Source organism: Mytilus californianus, unplaced genomic scaffold (genome assembly GCF_021869535.1).
Source record: "Mytilus californianus isolate M0D057914Y unplaced genomic scaffold, xbMytCali1.0.p SCAF_6, whole genome shotgun sequence".
In the NCBI taxonomy this organism is placed as follows: Eukaryota; Metazoa; Mollusca; class Bivalvia; order Mytilida; family Mytilidae; genus Mytilus; species Mytilus californianus.
This window is the reverse complement of record NW_026262712.1, coordinates 4,790,790-4,813,991: the sequence shown is the minus strand read 5'-3', so window position 1 is coordinate 4,813,991 and position 23,202 is coordinate 4,790,790. Positions and strand designations below refer to the sequence as shown.

Sequence of the window (23,202 nt, the reverse complement as noted above, 5' to 3'; positions counted from 1 at the left end):
TTGTAAAAAGAAATTGAATCAAAACAGCCTGGGTGCCAAATAAATTTTCTTTTTTTACTTTATAAATGAATAATTCTATTAAAAAAAAATTGCAATATGTTTTGTTATTCTGTTGAATAATGAATATACGTCAACTAGACAGCAACCTAACGAACAGATGTGTAGTATCGTCATATATGATTGCCAATACGACAATCCTCTATCCACGACCTAATGTCATTAATGTACGCAACTTAAGGATAGAGTAATGAATTACACCGCATAGTATTCTATTAAGACTAAATGGCATAAAAACCAGTGTAAAACAATTCAAACGAGAAAAAAAAAAAAAACCTGATTAAAGTACATATCATTAAACGAACAGCAAATATGAAATATACCAACAAACAACTACCACTTAATTCCAGATAAACTAACTTCTGCAATGTAACCATTACACTTTTTGGACAATTCTATCGATAAAAATAAGCAGATGTATTATGAACTATCCATCCAGCCCCAAATGTCGGTCATGTATGTTCGACCGTCAAAGTAAAGCCTTGGTACATGCCGCATAACAAGATATAGGGTTATACAATGACCAGTGTTAAACAATTAAAAAAAAGACTACGACTTGATATATAAATAAAACAATAAACAAAAAGTGATAGGAACTCAGCAACAAAAGAAATTAAACTCTTGCCTGAACTGCAATCCCGTTATGCCAACTTTAGCGTGTCATACAATCGCACTTTAGCGTGTTATCTGATAGCAGTTAAAAACACAAACAACAATCGCACTTTAGCGTAGATCATAGTCCTTTATCGTGACCATCGCACTTTAGAGTACCATCGCACTTTAGAGTCATACATAAATAAATACAAGACAGCTAGTAAATAACAGTTTAACAGAACACTGACCTGACTATAGTAATAACCGTCTAATAGATTATTTGTACAGTCCTCCTCGTATAGACTGGAATATGGATAAACTTCTGTCTGAGATTTACAACACTGAACTGGAATACTCTGGGAGGGATCAGGCTTCTGTATATACCAATATGATGAAGTAAATGAGTCTGGCATGTACGTTCCAACTCCACAGCATTCAGCCTATATACATAATATTAACTTAGATCCAATGGAAGTGTTAACATAACGAAGTGAATAAAAATATTATCGGCTACAGAGTATATAAAAACAATTTTTCAAAAATGTATAAGAAATAGAAGATTAAATTTCATCATTTCATCCATTCGTTTAATGTTTTTGAGCTTTTGATTTTGCCATTTGATTGGGAACTTTCCTTTTTGAATATTCCTCGGAGTTCAGTATTTTTGTGATTTTATTTTTTACACCACCTGTTTATAAAGAAAGTAGAAATAAAACAAAAGAGATTGCACATAATTAGTTGAAGAAATAATATACTCATGCCATAATAAAGTAGACTTTAAAAACCTGATTGTGTGTACTACATGACTCAGCTAAAAAATCTTTTAAAAAAATCAGACAATCCTCATAACCACAAATGTAATGCACATGGATGTCTAAATGTTGGAAAATATAATGATGAATGTCAATTCATGGTAAAATCAATTTCAAGTGATTGTCAAAAAAACAATCATTGGGGTTTTTAACGCGAAATCAAATCATCATGATGTGCGTTTCTGTTTCAGCAGTTACGTTGACATTTGAATTTCTAAAAGTAACGGACGCCATCTATGGACTGAACAATGCTCAACAATTTACAAATACTATTAGTATTTACTTTATGTAACTTGATCAGTGACACAACTAATGGAGTGTTTTTTCGATCAAAAGAACAAACAACGTCTTCCGAATTTGAACGGTTGTTTAGCCGAGCCTCCCCACTGACAATTTAGGGCCACACACATGACATGTTTGTCATTAATCTCTTCCTGCATTCATGTACAAAAACATGTTTTACTTTTTGTTCCTTATTGTTATGATAATTCTAATACAGGCTAAACCAAAACAAAAACCTGTCATTCGCCAAAATTGAAACTTATTCTGTTTTAGAATTTAGTTTTACATTTGCAACTTATCCCGTTTCGTATCAGATTTTTTTTCAATAATTCCGTTTGCAACAAATGAATAACAAACTGTTATGCATACAAGTACCTTTACAAATAATGTATTCCAAGATAATGATGTTTCACGGTGATAGTGGCCTGATGCATGAGAATACATATAGCTATAATAACTGCTTAACTCCGTTCTCATTTTGTCCTCCAAATCTGAGTCTACCTGTTAAAAGCATGAACCATAAATAAATATTGTATATTGTGATGACCTCATTCATTTTAAAAATGCATGCATTATTTATGTAAACAAGAAATTCTGTCAATTGTTATTATTCATATCGTATAAAATCGTTACATAACAGCGTTACAATAAACACATTATTATTGAAATTCTAATTCAGACGGAAGTGTTCTTGTTTTAAGCATACTTAACCTACAATTTTAAACTGAAACGTTCATTTTAATCTCAATCGCTCCTAAAAGACTGACCAAAAATTTATTGAGTCATATTCAGTCCTTCGGCTAATTTTCAAACCTAAAAAAACGTCCTCTTACCTGATTAGATCAAATTTCGTAAATGCAAACTAAACTTCAAAAATGACACGGACAGTTGTATGATTTTTCCAAATTTTATGGACTTCCCCTTCATGAATTTACCTTAGAATTTTAAATGATACCATTTTGTTTTTGCACATTGCAGCTTACAACAGATAAACAAATTAAAAACAACAGTTATTTACATATGTTTAAATCTCATGAATAAAATATAAAGAAAAAAAACATTGGCAACCCACTAGTGCCCTTTTTTTGTTCTTTCAGGATATATCTATTATGATCTGATATGTTTATGGGATATTTACAGATAAACCTCTGTTTCTTGCAAACTAACGAATTAGAATATCCTTGCTAATGGTAATATTTCGATCATATTCTGTGCAGTTGCTTTACATACAATGATGTCTTTTGTATACATTACGCGTGTTTGATGTTCTGAAGTATACGGATGGAATCTATAATAATTTTTTTTGTCTTTTTATCAAAGACACTCAAACTTGCAGCTCCTACTCAGACTTTGTAAAACGTCACCAGTGTCTGAGCAGAAAGTTGATGAACCAGGGGTATGTCAAAGAACGTCTCGTACTTTTTCTAAAAAATTTCATCGAAAGGTACCAAGAACTTGTTGATAAATATTCCGTATCAACTTCACAAATAATACACGATGGTCTTGAAGTATAGATTTTGCGTACTGACGTTGTTTATCATCTTAATAACGTGTTATAGTATTCTTTTATTTATCTTTATTAATGTTACTTTTACTGTTAAGTCTGTTTTTTAGACATCCGTTTGACGTGAATCTGTGCTTATGTATCCCGTCACACTTTGAACGACAAAATTATTTTATTTATTAATATTACTTTTACTGTTGAGTCTGTTTTTTGTGATATGCATTTTACGTGACTCTGTAATTATGTATCCCCTCATACTTTGAACGACAAAATTATTTTATGTCTACCTGTGCGAATTTCAAACGCGCGATTTTACGCCAGTACTTAAAACCTTCCATCCTTTATGGGTGGATTTTACATAGATAAATAAAATCGTATAATATGAGCAAAATGAGGATTTTAAATTTGATGTATGCCTTTTTGTGCTTCTTCGTTACATTTGATTGTTTTTATAGTGAATAAGATGATAACATAATGTTGACTGCTGTACCCCTATTTTTGACATTTTTACCTATTGTGTCTGTTTGTTTTGTTCACGCATCGTTGTCAATATAAGGGAATTTGATGCGACTGTCTTACAAGTGAGAGGTTTAGCTAGCTATAAAACCAGGTTCAATCCACCATTTTCTACATAAGAAAATGCCTGTACCAAGTCAGGAATTTGACAGTTGTTATCCATTCGTTTGATGTGTTTGAGCTTTTGATTTTGCCATTTGATTATGACTTATATCTAGAAATTGACTATGATGGTCGGTTGAAAACAAAACTTTACGACAAAAGACATGATTTCAGCTTCTTAATTGTGAATTTTCATTTTTAAACCAAGAGTTCCAATGGTGAAGTTGAAATCATCACTTTGTAAATTTTACGGACGCCATCACGAGTTGGTTGACCATTATGGAATATCCGTTTCACAGATGATATCGGATATGTTCCTTATGTCGTAACTACAATCCCGTTCCCTTTTCACGAATGTCACCTACCGAATTAGACTATTTTCCCCTATTTGTGACATTTTTGCCTATTGTTTTTGTTTGTTTTGTTCACACATCGTTGTCAATATAATGGAATTTGATGCGACTGTCATACAAGTGAGAGGTTTGGCTAGCTTTAAAACCAGGTTCAATCCACCATTTTCTACATAAGAAAACGCCTGTACCAAGTCAGGAATATGACAGTTGTTATTCATTCGTTTGATGTGTTTGTTTTTTTGATTTTGCCATTTGATTGGGGACTTTCCTTTTTGAATTTTCCGTATCAGTATTTTTTATGATTTTACTTTTTTCCATACAATATTAGGTTTATTTCTATTTTGTGTATTTTTATTATATGCTTTCATTATTTCTTATTGTTGAACAATTATGAATATGTTAATAGATTCAAACAAACAGTTCAGTGGTCTATCATATATGTAGAAAAAAATATAGCGATTAATAATAAAGGGACAATGTCATGCTGAAAGACGTTTTACTTACGGAAGCCATATATTTCCCCCACAAACCAATTTCTACTATGCCTGCTACCACAATCATACTCCATAATCCTACACTCTGAAATTGATAATGGAAGTTCATCATCATTTCAGGTCAGTTTGACTTTATTTTTTCTATTTACTTATTCATTTCAAAATGTAATAATACCACAAATATTAATAGAATAATGTTATGTGTGGCATTGACTATTCGAAACTTCTAGCTTTACAATTAAGACTGAAGACATATCGCACAACACGAAGAGTAAAATGAAGAGAAACATAAACTAAAAGGGGGCACTCCTAAATCATGCCCAATAAAATTGTTTGTAGCCGACAAAAGAAAAATGAATATGCCATCTGTATATATGAAAATAAAATCGTAACCCCTTTCCTCTTACGTTAAATTGCTGTCCCCTAAACACAGCATTTATTCTTACAGACTGATTATTCTAAACCGAAACAATTTAAAAATTGTTAAAATAGAAGAATGAACTTTATCAATTTCGGGTGTCTGAAGCTCTTTTCTGTATTTACCATCATCAGGAACAATCAAACCAAACATTCGAAATCCATAGTTGCATTAATATCTAATTATATATCGGGATATATTATGTATTGCGTTAAAACTATAATTTTCACTCAACTTTGCTGTGAGAGTTGGAAACTTCGTTTCTTAATGATTGAAAGTATCACGTATTTGAACCAAAAGAGGAATCGGAAGAAATTATTCTACGTTTTTGAAAGGCTTCGCAAGACATTTCTTTTATTTCACATCCTACACACTTGCACACATTGGTGATTTCTTTGAGAAATCAGTTTTCCGACTCATGTGTTCATATAATTGACTTTTAACAACAACTGTAAAGTCTAACAGGCAATGAAAAGCTGTTTTTCATAACTATATTTGTCTAACTCTTTGCCAAAATAAAAAAAAAGTGACTACCAAAACATTTTCAGACTAAGAAAAAGTATTATAATGGACTGAACTACAAACCACGTAAACCACCAACACCCAACTCCACATGTAATAACATGCATGCATAAACGATTTATTTATTATTGTTGATTGCTTAACGTCCAGTGACAAACAGTTTATGCATGTTCAGGACGAAAACAAATTAACAATAAACACAATAGAGAGGATGTCCGGGATCCAGGTCGGATAAATTTCGACACTGAAAAATGAGGGTATATTGGATAGGGACAGAAATGGTGCCTTGCAAAAGGCCACCTACGGACCCCTCAAGGAGTTGTTGCAAGGGATCGTAACGGAGTGTTGTAGTCTCCCAATAAGAGGCAATGGATTTAACGTTGTACTTGATACATCCCCCACAGCCAAACGGACGCCCCACGTGCACTTTGGCGAGGGTTTTAATTGTCGGTTGGAAGAAGACCAAAGCGACCGTATTTCAAATCAAATTCCCCAGTTACCCTTTGGATAAACGAAGACAAGCAACAATCATCAACCCATAACCTTTCATGTATCATGAAGACTAAGTATACAACTTTAATTGAATTGACAGTATTTCATGAGTACTGTTGTGAGCTTTAGCTTAGAAATTAATCGTTTATATAGCATGTCATAGTATTAAACTTCAGGTGCAGTTGCCTTAAGAAAAGCTGTTCTAAGACCAGATTAGCTGACATGTTAAGGTTTCTACGACCATACCCTTTCTTTGTATTTTAGTCATATATACTTACAATAAACAACAAAACTTTTTTCCACTTCGGCGAAACAATAGAGATAATTGAAAATATGATGACAGCTATCGATGTCGATGAAAAAGTAACAACAACAATAGAAAATATGTTGAGTGCTCTGGTAAAGGTGTGGTCTGCTATTCTGAATTTCGATAACAATGCTTGTATATCTGAGTTTCCAAACAAAGAATCGTACCGAATGTTGATTGCTAAGACGAGTGTTCCAATATTACATACCTAAAAAAAAGTATCGATAGTGTCATACATACAAACAATTTTATTCAAGCTTTTCATATGAAAATAAGATCAATAGCATGTTTTAATGAGATAATATTTATCAATATTATTCAAAGATCCATAGTGATAAAAAGTCTTTAATTAAACATTTAAAAAATGTCTTGTAGAGGGGACCAAAAACAAACAATCTGACTAAAATATATATCATTTGCCCTATCAGCGCTCACATAGTAATGACAATGATCCTTCTTACGTTTTTACTTTTTGGATTTTTATTTTGAATACTCCCATGTTTGTTGTTTTGATATATAGCTCATATCTTGACTTACTTCTAGACATTGACAATGAGACTCGGTTAAAAACAAAAATTTACGACAAAAGAGGTAATTTCAGCTTCCCAATTGTGAACTTTCAATTTCTATGTAGCAACATTCCACCAGCGTTTGCATCAGGAATTTGTATCGCCGACTTGATACGATATTCCAGGGATTGTATTTCCTATCATGATTTCCTTGATTACTGTTCACAAGGAAGATACCAAAAGTGGTGAAGTTGAAATCCTCCCTTCGTTAATTTTACGGACGCCATCACGAGTTGGTTGACCGTTATGTAATATCCGTTTCACAGATGATAGCGGATATGTTCCAAACGTCTTAACTATAATCCCGTCCTATTTCCCCGAATGTAACCTATCGAATTAGACTTATTTCAAAAATAAAGAGATGTGGTATGATTGCCAATGAGACAACTATCCACCAATATTCAACTGAAGTGGATGTAAGCAATTAAAGGCAACCGTACGGCCTTCAACAATGAGAAAAAACACCATACTGTATGGTCGGCTATAAAAGGACCCGACATGAAAATCATGAAACAATTCAATTTAGAAACTTAACGGCCTGATTAATAACAAAACAATTTACGAAAAACAAATATGACAGACATGAAGCAACGAAAACCACTGAATTACAGGCTCTTGAATTTAGACATGCTCATAACGAATGAGTCGGCATTGAAACATGTTTGATAGAGCTCAACCCTCCCCCTAACCTGGGACAGTGGTGTTACAGTTCAATATTAAACCGAACTACACAAATCAGGTGAAAAAAGTTTTAACTCGTCAGATGGGTTCAAATAGAAATACATTAAGCAAAAACAGAGTTGACGTGGACGGGGACTTATACATCCCTACAACAAAAACACAGACCTGAGAGTACTCGCAGTTACTGACAGCTAGTTCAAAGCCAATAACATCTAATAAAACAAATCATGTATCTAAGACTAAAAAATCAATCAGTACATATCCAACATACAATGGTTGTACCGAGTTTGTTCTTACATAAGCAACACGATGGGTGCCACATGTGGGGCAGGATCTGCTTACCCTCCGGAGCACCTGAGATCACCCCAGTTTTTGGTGGGGTTCGTATTGCTCAGTCTTTAGTTTTTTTTTTTATTTGTTGTGCTTTGTGTACTTTTGTTTGTCTGTTAGTCTTTTTCTTTTTTAGCTATGCCGTTGTCAGTTTATTTTCGACTTATGAGTTAGAATGTCGCTTTGGTATCTTTCGCCTCTCTTTTACAAAATCATGAGACATAAATAATTCGTTGACATAACGTGACAATTATTTTTTTTTTAATCACCAACACATAATTTCCTATAATGATTGTAAGAATTGTGCCGTTACTTTATTTAAAACCGTTAATTTTCATTTCAGCATTACTTTCTTTCATTTTCCATTCTCCTTTTATCACGCATTTAGCATGTTTAGGTTTTAACGAATTATTGCCTTTCAGTGCTAGAGCGTTCTTCATTAAAGTATATTCAGAAAAGCGCTTTGGACGCACGTTATTTATATAGTGTTATCATTCAACATATATACTAAAACAACTGACGTAACATCAATCCAACAATGTCATATAATATATTATCCATGATGTACATTTTTTTTTCAAATACTCACCAGCAAAATTCCAATAAATATCAAATGCAACAATGAAATTTTAGATCTATAAAAGAAGAAGGTAGATTTATCTCATGTTGGTGCAAAGAATACTTTATCGCTTTGCGCCAAGTGTGTTAACTTATTACATAATAAATTTTACGCAATACTTTTTAACGTATCAGACCATTTGCAATGCATTCATCATGTGTTTTGAAAAATAATAAAAGTGAAAAGATCTTATACAGGCAGCAAACAACCGAATTCAAATAAAAACAGACGGAATCATTGCAAAGAAAAATGAAAAAAGAAAATCAAGAGCCTACACATCTACTTACAGAAAATTAAACGTTGAGCAATTATTGAACAGGAGGTTAAAATAACATTGCTACGAATTCGACAATGCAAACATTTATAGAAGCGAAATAAAGGTATTATATTTCGCTATTAACAGTCAGTTTAGTTCAATCTGTCAAAATAAGCTAAAATATTCAGATGTATTTTTGACTTGCAAGTCAATAATTCAACGCATTTTAATTATATTCATGCACTTTTAGTGTCGCCATTTTGTTCATGCATTATAAGCATGTGGTGGTCAGCAGAAAGGTATGTCAACATTGTAAAGTAAATAAAAGGGAGACATTTCGTTGACTGATCCGGCCCACAAAAAACCAAAAAATCATTCTCATAAAGATCAAACGACGATTAATATATATTTCTAACCTATGAAATGGAATCAAACAGACCGAGAAATATCCGATTACACATGCTTGTATGTCTATGTATGTGTATAATTAAGTTTATATCTGGTTATTAAATTGCTTCTGGTCAAAAATAGGCACAATATGCTGATACATTATAGCGAGACCGTGCATTGTTGATTGTTTCATTTGGACTAAATGTAGTTTGGATATACGTTTTCGTATGTTATCAATAAAATATGATAATTTGGGTTTAACCGGTGAATATGAATTTAACAGCTAATGCCTCTTTAAAACAGGTGTTCAGGAATTGTAAGCAGTATTTGTTCCACAGAGCCCGTCTTATTAATTATAACAAGTAAATATTCAGTAAAAACCGGTACGGTATGCTAAAAAAAATTATGAGAAACAATATCCAAAGAACATTCTTTATATTAATAAATAAAAAAAATACTAAACATGGCTGGAGAGGCATTCATAGTTAAAGACAATTATTTTGTCGACGCACCCGGTCTCGCTTCTTGTGGAGGTCATGCGATTCCATTATGTTTTGTATGTTACCTTTATTTATCTTTTTAGATACCTTTACGATATTTGAACATCGGTAAAGTACTGTCGTCTTAATTTTGCATCGGCACATTGTGCCAGTCCAAAACCAAGAACCTCGTCAGTTGCTTAAATTTTGGTTATAACCTTAAATTCTGTATTTGATTTTGGTAGTAGTGTCAGATCTTTGAATTCTATAACTTTGAATAATTGATGCTACTTCAGAGATTAAGAGCTACACGGTTTTTGTTTTCGTATACATTTGAGAGGGACGGCTGGGGACCCTATAGTTTTAGTAAGCATTTTTTTTTTATTTACATGTATTACGTTTTACAACCATGCTAATTCTCACTCGGTTAAAATGTAACAATCGGGAAAAGGACACGATAATTAAAATTACAGGTCAGACGACTACACTGTCATATTCATATGATGCAGATATAATATTTCAATCAGTTTAATTAAGGTCTGGAGCTGGCATGTCAGTAACTGCTAGTAGTCCTTTGTTAATTTATGTATCATTGTCATTTTGCTTAGTTTGTTTTGTTACCCATTCTGACATCGGACTCGGACTTCTTTTAAACTGAGTTTTACTGTGCGTATTGCTATGTGTTTCTTTATTTTACATTGGCTAGAGGTATAGGGGGTTGCGATCTCACAAAACATGTTTAACCCCGCCGCATTTTTACGCCTGTCCCAAGTCAGGAGCTTCTGGCCTTTGTTAGTCTTGTATGTTTTTTAATTTTAGTTCATTTATATGTTTTGGAGTTTAGTATGACGTCCATTTTCACTGAACTAGTACACAATTTTATTTAGGGGCCAGCTGAGGACCACCTCCGGGTGCGTTATTTTCTCGCTGCGTTGAAGACCCATTGGTGGCCTTCGGCTGTTGTCTGCTCTTCGGTAGGGTTGTTGTCTCTTTGGCATATTTTCCATTTCCATTCTCAACTTTACATGTCTTAGATAGCGCAAATATGTCGCTATTTTGACGAGACAACCAAAACAGCATATCGGTCAACCAGTTTTTGATGATAACCAACAAACTTATATAATGTCGATTTTAGTCGTTTTTCCTGATTACACTGTGTGAACAGTATCTGTGCATATCCGAATTTATTTCTGAAAGTCTTTCTCACATTGAAAGTATTACATAAGGGACAGAAAATCTCAAAGGTGCAGATGGACGGGTGGAATGAATCCTTCTGTTTTAACTATGTTGATTACAACACAAAAACTTTTTAATATTAGATTTTATGTAGATACATAATTAAAATAAAAGCTTTAACGAACCTGTGTCGGTCAGCTGTATCGACAATGGCCACTCTCACATATTAGAGACTGGAATGTTATTCATAACTAAATTTTCTTTTTGTTGATTAGTTGTGTTGTTAATTGTTTTTCTCTACTGTATTTAGAAGCTAATAAGGCTGATATAAGGAAAAATACTGAGAGTAATTCAGAAATAAGTTTATCTTTCCATTGCTAAATACACCCGGGACGATTAAAGTCTGTCCTGTTTACCATTTCATCATGTTCATTGTAGTTGTATTCTGAATTCTATCCTGTGGCTATAGATAGCTATAGGAATAGATTGATGTAGACCGAAACAATAAAGAGATCAGGTCAAATCAATAAAGGGACCAACTGTGTATCAATCATTATCTAACATCATTGAAATTGAAAAGCGCGAGCAAGCGTCATAAAATAATCATTGAAATGGCTTCTGTTGTTTTCTTTTACAAACCGATATGTTGAATTGTTAACCAATTGCCTAATAATAACGTATTTTGTGGCAAAATCATTTACATTAAAATATATGATATAATTCAGGTTTCAAAAGAAGATCCCTACGTGTTCCATATTTTGTCATATTTGGGCATTTTGTAGTTCTCAAATGCGATATGTGTCTTGCTCATAATTGTAGACCGTACATTGGCGATAGTTGCTTACATATACGTAGTTTGGTCTCTGGTGCAGAGATGTCTCATTAGCAAGCATACTAAATTTTCGTATTTTTATATTCCTATTTGTATTCATTCAAAATTGAGCTTGAAATGTTTGCAATTTCAGAATTGAAATTAACAAACCAAACAAGAGGCTCGCAAGAGCCTGAATCGCTCACCTGTTATTTTTTTTGCTTAAATCTTTCATCAATGATTATTTTTGCTTGAGCATATGTTCCATTTTAGCCATAATGTCTATGTTTCTTAACGTACAAGGAAATGAAATACAAAATTTTAGTTAAAGTTTGAATTTATTTGGCCCAGTGGTTTCAGAGGAGAAGATTTTTGAAATAGTTTACGACGACAGACGACGACGACAGACGACGACAGACGACGACGACAGACGACGGACGACGACGGATGCCAAGTGATGGCATAAGCTCACATGGGGCCCTTCGGGCCCCGATGAGCTAAAAAATTAAGAGGTATACTGAAATGTGATGGTTCTTTTATACTGGACTAGTGATTCGTGGTGATATGTATGTCTTGCAGCCACTGATTTAAGGACTATACGTTTCAGAGTTTATGGCTATCGCCCAAAGAGTATAGAGCTGTCAAATTCAAAGTTTATGGAAGTATTTTCATACAACTTTACCTTTTCCAGTTGCTAGTGAAGACAGATTTTATCCCTCTGAATACTATCCTAAAAATTATGGTTTTTGAGTGAGATTCGTTATTTGGGTCAACTGAGTTTTTACTGTCAGCTGTATCCAAGTCTCTGATCAGTGAGTATTCTCTGTTTCCAAATACTATTCCGACAATCTGCAAAATAAAACGACTTTTGTGATGAGATTTAGTGTTTAGTTATCACATATTTGTTTGATTAACAGAGTAATTAACTTCTCTAAAACTTATCAAAATTAATAGGCTCTAGGGACAGAAAACACCATTGTCAAAACAAAGTCTTAATGGGACACATAATTTACCGTACAGTTAACACTTCACACAAATTCAAGACTTAGCAGCACGAACCCTTCAAAAATCCCGATGTTAAAATAAGTGTTCCTTGCAGGAAGCAGTTCTGTTTCACTAATTATAACCTTTTGGTTGATCATGTCGTGTTTTCGGGTTCATCTTTGGAGAAAATAAAAATACAACGATCAATTTTAGTCATTGTGAGTGTACATGTATGTGTATAGCAAGTGTTGCCTTTGGACAATCTCCACATCAAAAGATTTAGCAGTAAAATATCAACAGATGACGAATAAAACCAGTAATTTGATTCGAGCTCATCTAACAAAAACAAATAGTGAATTCGTAACCGATGTTCAGGTGTTCAATGGGGATAAGTCAGCAGTAATTTACCGATATTCAAATATCATCAATCGAATAAAAATGCAAATTAAGGTATCAAACAACACCCATGGAATCGCATTCCAAAATCAGCGAGACCGGATACGTAAACAAGGTATGGATATCCTGCTATGCTTGCACCATCCGCTATGTAAAAGGACAAAAACAGTAAAATTACAGATTATACGACTATTCTTGTATGTACATATCTAAGATTGCAGCAACATGGCTCTTGTGAGTTGAGTCACAGACTAATAGCATCGGTCAACCAATTCAGGACGGTGACCGTAAATTGATGTTATGTCGATTTCAGTATGTCGTCCCCTTAACTATGTTTGAAAATTCAAAATTATCATTAATATAGCATTTCTTTAAGTAGACAACGGTGGATTAAACCTGGTTTAATAGCTAGCTAAAAAGTAAAATCACAAAAATACTGAACTCCGAGGGAAACTTAAAAAGTAATTCCCTAATCAAATGGCAAAATCAAAGCTCAAACACATCAAACGAATCGATAACAACTGTCATATTCCTGAATTGTACAGGCATTTTCTTATGTAGAAAATAGCGGATTAAACCTGGTTTTAAAGCTAGCTAAACCCCTCACTTGTATGACAGCCGCATTGAATTCCATTATATTGACAACAATGTGTGAGCAAAACGAACCGACATAATAATAAATCAGTCTTCCAGAAAAGCTCATGTTTAAAGTAGGTCTAATATAGATAAAGAAACACGTCGACAAGAAGTGTAGTAAAGATAGTTCCCAAAGCGCGTTTTCCAAAATAAGTTTTCAATCAAGAAAACTAACAACTTGACGATATCATTTACAGAAAACTTTTTATTTGAATAAACGTGTTTTTGAGCTTTTAATTCCATTTTATCCTTATCTGTAATAAGTGTACTAACATTGACTATTTATTTTGAAAACAAAGTTGGACTAATTCTTTCAATCTTTCTGTTAATAAAAGTGAGGAACAATAGCCACATTTTTATATCAATAAATGTTTATAAATATGTTTGTATTTGTGTTTGCTTGACCTATATGTGTTTATTTTGCAAGTAAATTATTGCTTTAAAGAAAATGTCATCAGTTAACTCATCTATGACAATAAAGAATCGAAAATTAGTTTTTATTACTTGTCGACTGAGGGTTTGTTTGGGGTCTTCATCGTTTGGCATACATTTTACGTATTTTCGCCGAAAATCATGAACACGTTTAATTATCCGTAACACTCTTCATAATGAAAGTAGACGTATTAATAATCAGTTTCTCCTCCAAATCGATATGTGTCGGATGCAGTCAACAACTATAGACGACCGTAAGTGAAAAATGTGAAGCTCAAATCAAATCATTCAATATGGGAATTTGATATAATAACTCGGTTCCACCTTGTATGATATGAAGCGGGATCACTCGGTTATTGTGCTCTCGCTGGTAGAAACAGACTAAAATTTCTCTTTAAAATTCATAGTTATCACGTTACATAATACAGTTTCACTTTTCTTGTGAATTACATACAGAATTAAGATATAAGAAACAGAGACATTGATTTCTTTACATTTTTACAAGAATCTAGAAATAGAGAAACTGTCGTGATTTAGGGTGGTTTTTACTTGATTCTAATTCTTGATATACAGACGTTAAATTGAACAAACTCTTTCAAGAGGTTATAGAAAAAAGTTAAATCACAAAAATACTGAACTTCAAGGAAAATTCAAAACGCAAAGTCCCTAATCAAATGGCTAAATCAAAAGCACAAACACATCAAACGAATGGACAACAACTGTTCATGGACAAATAACAACATTTTCATAACTCCTTATTTCCACATTTTCATTTTTTTTTCTTAAAATTTCAATCGTATGATAATTGTTTATATCTTCTACAAGCCAAAAATAAAACGATGTAATACTATTTTAGTGTGTTTCAAATACAGGTGTTTATTTCTATAGCTTAATGACAGATGTGACATTAACCTGTTTTGAAAGAAAAAAACAATGATATATCATGGGAAAATAAACATCAATATAAAAATAAGGAGATGTGATATGATTACCAATGAGACAACTATCCACAATAGTTCAAATGAATTGGATTTAAGCAATTATTGTTCATCTGAAATTTTAATAGTAGCTGTTCTCGGTATGATCTGCATGTAGCAAGAGAGCCAAGAACTTGACGTTGGAATCCAAATTATAGCCGAAAAATATTTAATAATAGTCTGATTTTTAGGTTTGAAGCAAGATTAGCGCACTTAAATAATTTCCTTTCATTCTGTTTAAAACTAGGCTGAATCCTAATGCCTATCCCAAGTTAGTATTATAACAGTTGATTTCCAGTCGTTCCGTTGGTTATTATAGTCGAGTAATTGGTTTTGTCAGTTTTTATGGACTTCCCCCTTTTTAATTTACCTTGGAGTTTGGTATTTTTGTGAATACTTTTTTGCATTATAAATATTTTTGTCCGTTTTCAATTCTCCTTGTGAATCATACACATTTCAGTCGACGGAGGGTGAAAATTATTTATATATTGCATCTAAATACCTCAAGTATTATTTGCAGGAACACTATTACCAGGAACCAGCCAACAAACATTCTAGCTTTAAATAAGATCTTCCCGCTGCATGTCTGCAAGAAGTTTAAAAGACACTTCAATATAAAATTTGACTTTTAAACCATTCGGTTTTCTTCCGTAACTAATTTTTATAAGTGATATGAACACATGTGGATGATGTAGTAACATGGATGAATTTTGACTTTTTTATCACCTTGGAGCAAAGCGCATGAAGCAGGAGAATCATTTGATAGTTTTTTAAAATGTTCTTGATCTTTTGAGATACTTTTCATTCTTTTTCATGAACTTAATATTTGTATGAACAATAGTTTCTGTCATCAAAACGTCCTTTTTCGACATTATATATTCTTAAATTGTGTATCTTCATAACGACATCTATTAAAAAAAGATACAATTGGTAATTGTTAAGATATCAGCAGAAAATTAAAAAAATGATAAAATCTGTGTTTTAAATAATTGATTTTTTCCTTCAAATAAATGTAAAAAAAGTTGTAGTTTTGTCACCATTTATATAACAAAACATCTAGTTAAAGGTTAATGCAACCGTCTTTTCATTTGTCTTGAGAAGCATCTGGCCGGCTGGGTCAAACCAAAGACTTTAAAACTGGTATTTGCTGCCTCTCCGCTAATCACGCGGTAATAAGGAGTAAGAGCAAAGACTGGTCGACTCAGAGTCAGAATAATGTGTCTGGGTAAGGTGACATGTCTTCCTGTGGACTGTTACCTTGTGAACTAGCACGTTAAAAATCCGGCTCAGCGTGTCGGTCAAGTGAACAACACAGGGTAAATATTCATATTAAATTAACATGTTCTCGTCCTGAATACACATATTAATTTGCCACTAGACGTGAAGCAGACTTCCATCTCCTTCATAAGAATATAGCAACAAGTTGACAAGCAGATGGACACTGTTGGTTTCCATAGAAATGCCCATTGTCTATTTAGGAACATGTTCATTTATGGTAAATCTTAAACATACTTATGGTTTCAGTGGACACAAACTGACACAAATATGTATCGGATATATTGATAAGATGTATATATGAGATAACTATTATGTCCCTTTTTCATTCAGAACCATCCTGTTGTTAGCTGGGCTGTGCAGGTCTTGAATTTTCTCGCTGTCTTGAAGACACATTGGTAACCTCGAGCTGTTTTCTGCTCTTTGATCGATTTGTTGTCTCTTTGACACATTCCCCGTTTCCATTCTTTATTTTATTTGTATTATGTGAGATTCTTATGGGATTCTTTGGGTTTTTTTTTCTGGAGTTGTATCTTCTTAATAGATTTATGATTTTTGAATATCGGTAACTAAACTGTTACCTCTTAATAATATTTACTTTAACGACATATGGTCTAGATAGACGAGGTGGATGAATTAAATCTTCCTTTTTGATATTTTGAAACATGCAAACCTGTCTCTCGTTTTTTACTTTTATTTCAATGAGAAGGTCAAAGTTGCATCCCAGTGTTATAATCTAGTTTTTATAAGGTTGATCAATTTTAAAAACAAAATGTATATGCTAATGTGACATAAAAAAAAAACAACAAGGCAAACATCAAAGTGACTTGAATTTAGTTCATTTTATTTAATGTTTGCATATTTTGAAATGTTTCTTGCTCTAAAAACCTAAATACTTATAAAAATCTTAAAGAAATTAAACATGTGGAATTCCTTTAAAATTGTTGAAATGATTGTAACAGAATTTTAAATATATCAAAAATAAAAAGATTCAAACAACTATCAAAAGCCATAATGAAAGGGCAAACAACATTCTGGTGTTGTCTAGGGACGAAACCGATAAACGGCAGGTATAACTAGTGGAGCAGCATCTTCTGAACCTTTCGAAGCACTTGAGTTCATCGATTTTGATAGTGTTTGTGTTGCGATATTTTTTCAGTTTTTCTGTGTAATGTTTTTATTCATTTTATTATTTGTTGTGTTTTTTTGTCATTTTTTTCATTTGGCGATAGGTTTGTCTTGGTTTTTTTTTTTTTTGTTGTGTTTTTTTTTTATATCTCTGTGGTGTTTGCATTTTATTTTTTGGGTCGTTAAAGCTGTCTACATTTGTTAAAACATTCCAAGAGCGACTCGTCAGAAGCATATTAAAATTTGTCCAATTGAATTACGCTAACTTACGTTGGTGCTTGTAAAATACAATCGTTTTCTCATTTTTAACTTTTGAATCTATAATTAAGACGAACTCGTTTTAATGCCTTGTCATAAAAATGCATTAAAATATTTGCCACTGGACGTAAATCAAGCAACAATTATTCAATTTAGGGGATTTTAAGTCAATGTTAGGATAGATCAATGTGAATAACATTCAATAATCTTGTCAACCATACTTACGTTACTATTCAGTTCACCGCAATAACCAAAATAATTCAAATTAGGTGAATAGGTAGAATAACTCGATCCGGTATCCATTCTACTCTCATGTGCATTTTCACAGCAGAACATATATGCGTACCTATTACTTCTGTCCGTTGTATCCGAGGAGCTATGTACTCCACAGCACTGTAACTATAAATAAATAAATGTTATCTTTTTAAAGGTCGATTGAATACAAATAACAAAAAACATTTCACAACGGAACTTGTACAAAAATTGATCATATGATGGTTTCGTTTTCACTTTATATATTCATAAACCATTGCCAGCTAACAGTCCCTTTTCAATAATGGTTGTGATCAAAAACACATTTATATATATATATATATATATTTAGCATCATACTATCAAAATCATGTCATTCCATCTTCGTGTTATTTCATTTTGGTTCAGGTTGTAATAATAACCATTCTGCTGGATTCCAAGCTGATCTTTCATATGGTCATCGATCTGTAAATAAAATGCATGAAACGTCGTGATTAACTTGGGAGCGTTTTGATTACTTTCTTTTTACAAAAAAAAATATTGTACAAATGTTTGCAAAATAAATTTGCAAAAATTGTGAAAAAAAAAGTGAAAAAAGCAAAAGAATGTAAATTGTTGCTCAGTCTTTAGTTTTATATGTAGTTTAGTGTCCTTGCTTTTTTTGTTTTTTTTTCCTTTTGACTTTCGAGTGTCTCATTGTATATTCTGTCACTTCTTGAGATACTTTGGTTTCATGTTTTTAACGGGGGAAAGTGTACACTCATTTTTGTTTCAACACCTTTCGTGGTTTGGATTCGTGTACCTTTCAATGGGATAACAAGAGATCTTTAGGTACGAAATGTGACTTATATATATAAAATACCAAAACAATTGTGAATATCAATACTAAATTAGCATAAACAATAGTATGATATCAATTTAAGACCTTTGAATAACGAAAACAAATAACACAAGTGAAATCTACATTAGTTTAATGTAGTGTTTTGAAAGCAAGAACCGTTGCAATGTGTGGCATACGTGCCAATGTACATTTCAACATACTTACTGCCTGGCAATGGGTATATTTTTTGTTTTAGTAAACACACCGTGTAATATTCCAACAAATCATGATTTGACAACGAAACGTCTTTGGAGTTTAAACTGTGTAGTTTTTTTAAGTAGTACTGTTTACAAAGAAAGTCGCCGTGTTTCCACAATAAATGAAGTTATTAATTCAAAATGTCGATTCTTTATAGGAAAACATTAGATAAGATATTCACGAGGTAAGGAAATGACACAATAATCATCGACATTACTTGCTTGGTTACGTTTACGCTGTTTAACTGCTAACCCTGTCGGTGCACCATGGTTCACCTATGGTTTTTGGATTGGTGTATGCTGGTAAATCTTCAGTTTACGAACTATTTCATTGTTTTTTATTTTTATTTTTGCCATTGTGATGATGCTCTTCCGTATCTCCTGATTTTGATTTCCTTCTCTTATCGTTGTACTATTAACTTCAGCTCGTGCAAATAGAACTAGAGGCTCTAAAGAGACTGTGTCGCTAACCTGCATCTTCAACAATGGCCACTTTTTTTGAAAATGATCATTAAAGTAGACATACCTCTATCAAAAGTTACCTGACAATTTCAGTAACTTGGAAAAATAATGGTAAAAATCATAATTATTGGGCTATAACTCCAATAACGAGTGGACCGGAGATTTCAGATATGATCTGCCTCATATCTTGACTTACATCTAGAAATTGACAATGAGGGTCGGTTGAAAACAAAACTTTACGACAAAAGAGATGATTTCAGCTTCTCAATTGTGAACTTTCCATTTCTATGTAGCAACATTCCAGCAGCGCCTGCATATGGAGTATATATATCCCAATTGATACGATATTCCCGGGCTTGTATTTCCTATCATGATTTCCCTGATAGAGAATTGCTGCTCACAAGGAAGCTATCAAACCAAGAGTTCCAAATTATGAAATTGAAATCATCCCTTCGTAAATTTTACGGACGCCATCACGAGTTGGTTGACCGTTATGGAATAACCGTTCACAGATGATACCGAATTAGACTATTTACCGGATTTGTAATAGCATAAGCAACACGACGGGTGCCACATGTGAAGCACCATCTGCAAATCCTTCCGGAGCACCTGAGATTACCCCCAGTTTTTGGTGGGATTCGTGCTGCTTAGTCATTAGTTGTCTATGTTGTGTCATCTGTACTATTAATTGTCTGTTTGTCTTTTAATTTTTGACCATGGCGTTGTCATTTTGTTTTCGATCTATGAGCTTGACTGTCCCTCTGGTATCTTTCGTCCCTCTTTTATTTGTAAATATTGTTTTACTGATCATTTTCTCTATTTAAAGTTTCTATCTATCAGCTATAATTTTCAAGATAAGAGGCAAAAAAGCAAAAAAAAGAGAAAACCCGTCATTAAAAGGCAATAACTTCAAAAAGGAGTCGACTGACGATTTCGTCATGTTGACTTATTTGCTGATCTTTTCTTGTTGATCATTTTGGCTTTTTAAATGTTTCTTTCTACCTAGAATAGGCTTTTAAGATATAAGGCAAAAACGCAAAAAATTAATAAAAGTAATCAATCTTGTGCATTAAACCGGGAAAATGAAAAAAATGCCTTTAATGTAACAGTTAAAGACCTGTAACTCTGGAAAGATAAATAAAAAAATAAGAAAAAATCAGTTTTCTTTAATCCATCCCCACCATTATATAAAGTTTGAAGGAAATCAATCCTGGAATATTGGAGTTAGTGCATGATTTGGGAAATATTGCCTTACACCTACGTTTCAAATTTCCGGAAAATAAAACTCTAGAAAGACAAAGCCAAAAATAAAAATAATAAAAAGTTAACTTTCTTACGTCAATTTTAATGTTGTGTAAAGTTATATGATAATTGGTTAAAGCAAATTTGAGTTATCGAATTAAGTGTTAAAAGACGGACGGACAGACGGACGGAAGGTCGGACTATTGTTTACCACATACGTCCCGTTGACGACGGACGTTTAAAAACACATAACATTGCTAAACATCATCGTCAAATGGCAATAACTTAAACAAGAAGTCGTCAGACGATTTTAGCCTTGTCAACTCATTTGATGATCTTGTTTTGCTGATAATTTTTGCTTATATAAGTTCCATCTATCTTTTATTTTTTTTAGTGACAAAAACGAAAAAAATTGGTAAAATTTGTCATTTAAGAGCAATAACTCCTATGAGAAGTGGTCTGCACTTTGAATATGTCGATCTCATCATTACACGACGGGTGCCACATATAACGAGTTGGTTGACCATTATGGATCTGTTTCACAGATGACGACGGATATGTTCCAAAAGAGGGACGAAAGATACCAGAGGGACAGTCAATTGTCGCAACTACAATCTCGTTCCCTTTCCCCGAATGTGACCTACCGAATTAGACATGTCACCGGGTTTGTACTCACATGAGCAACACGACAGGTGCCACATGTGGAGCAGGATATGTTTACTCTTCCGGAGAACCTGATATCATCCCCCCCCCTCGTCCCCCCCCCCCCCCATTTTTTTTTTGTTGGGGTTCGTGTTGCTCAGTCTTTTCTTATTAGAGTTTTCAATGTTGATTTGTGTACTGTTGTTTGACTGTTTGTTTTTTTTTTTTTTTTTTAGCCATGTCGTTGTCAATTTATTTTCGACTTTTGAGTTTGGATGTCCCTTTGGTATTCTTCGCCTCGATTTAAAAATGTTTGCCCTGTCAGCTTTACTTTATTCATAACGGTTTTCAAGATAATAGACAAAACTTGCATTTTCCACTGTGTTTCATTTTTAACCACGGCTATGTTGGTTGACATGCGGGTTCATCGGACACAATTTTGACATACCGTTATGATGATTGTGTCCAAGCGAGGTCAGATTTAGCCCAATAGTTTAAGAGGAGAAGATTTTTGTAAAATTTAGCAGACGACGACGGACGCCAAGTAATGAGAAAGGGTAATTTGGCCCTGTGGGCTAGGTGAGCTAAAAAAGATGCCTATTTTCCTATAATTTTGTGTTAAATTGCAAAAATTAAGTACTTATTCATGCATACCTGTTCAATGAACACCACGAACAAGACAATAGAAATGATTCTTGGCACGTGCAAAAGTGTTGAAAGAACTGAATTCTGCAAAGATACATGAAAAATAAAATAGTATTTATAAATTTGGTTCGTTCGAAGCCCTTTTCTTTATAACGATCAAACTTACTAGCAAATATATGAGAAATGTGGTCAATATATCTACAAATGTGTTGGTTGAACACACTTAACCCACTAATGAGTACTTACAAGGACTTGTACAACGTTTTTCTTTTTTTCGACGAATCAATATATTTGTATATAATAACGTTTTTTTGACAATTTGTTTTATCATTGGATTTTTTTCTGTTAAGTTTCCTCATCCTCCACATTTTTCATGCTCCTTAGTCAAATCATCATACGCACGTTTTGCATCGACAATAACACTTTTTTAGATATCTGTTTTTGTTTGTTTAGTTATTGGTTTCTTGAGTGTTGCAGTTGTGATATACTAGACAAGCTATGTTTGAGGCGAAATATAACAGAATTTAAAATATTTATTAACGACTATGATAACTCATTAATAACAAGAAAACAAAAAAGACTTGTAACCATGCCACGGAGTAGTATGACATACAATGTGCTTTCGAGATAACTCGATATCTGAGTGTTCAGATCTGCATCATTAAAATTACTTTATTTGATTAGCAAAATTAATAATATTCTTTTTGGTATCGATGATAAACTTCTACATTTAAGGTCTGCAGTTTCAAATTGTTACTACCTACTATAATCAGTAACGCTGTTGATTTTCTCCAGGATCCAACTAATCCAATGATTGCTAAAACCATCGTCAACACACCAATAACTACACAGGAAGCAGCCAACCCCACTAGTATATCATAGAAATAGTAATTGTAAAATTGTAACTGGTAAAATATATGTTTTAGGGAACTATCATAAATGAATTTATCTCCAATTAAAGTAAGTCCTAATCCAAGAAGGCCAGCTCCAACTATCTGAAATGTAAAATACAAAAGTAGAACATCCTTCTTT

At 33.1% G+C, this 23,202-nt stretch overlaps 2 protein-coding genes across 4 annotated transcripts in view; both read right to left on the bottom strand.

Moving 5' to 3' along the window:
* Window positions 1-23,202, bottom strand: part of LOC127706052 (uncharacterized) — a 317,740-nt gene that overhangs the window by 84,935 nt on the left and 209,603 nt on the right. The gene's annotated exons all lie outside the window — the stretch shown is intronic.
* LOC127706055 (uncharacterized) overlaps window positions 1-23,202 on the bottom strand; it is a 30,715-nt gene that overhangs the window by 6,880 nt on the left and 633 nt on the right. Inside the window, exons 2-12 of the mRNA XM_052210468.1 lie at window positions 22,935-23,165; window positions 22,180-22,254; window positions 18,463-18,567; window positions 18,076-18,249; window positions 15,692-15,775; window positions 12,447-12,613; window positions 8,623-8,668; window positions 6,425-6,661; window positions 4,725-4,799; window positions 2,121-2,246; window positions 900-1,091 (exon numbers count right to left, since the gene is read on the bottom strand). Coding sequence (XP_052066428.1) covers window positions 900-1,091; window positions 2,121-2,246; window positions 4,725-4,799; window positions 6,425-6,661; window positions 8,623-8,668; window positions 12,447-12,613; window positions 15,692-15,775; window positions 18,076-18,249; window positions 18,463-18,567; window positions 22,180-22,254; window positions 22,935-22,997 — 1,344 coding nt within the window. The 5' untranslated portion in view covers window positions 22,998-23,165. The remainder of the gene's footprint in view (window positions 1-899; window positions 1,092-2,120; window positions 2,247-4,724; window positions 4,800-6,424; window positions 6,662-8,622; window positions 8,669-12,446; window positions 12,614-15,691; window positions 15,776-18,075; window positions 18,250-18,462; window positions 18,568-22,179; window positions 22,255-22,934; window positions 23,166-23,202) is intronic.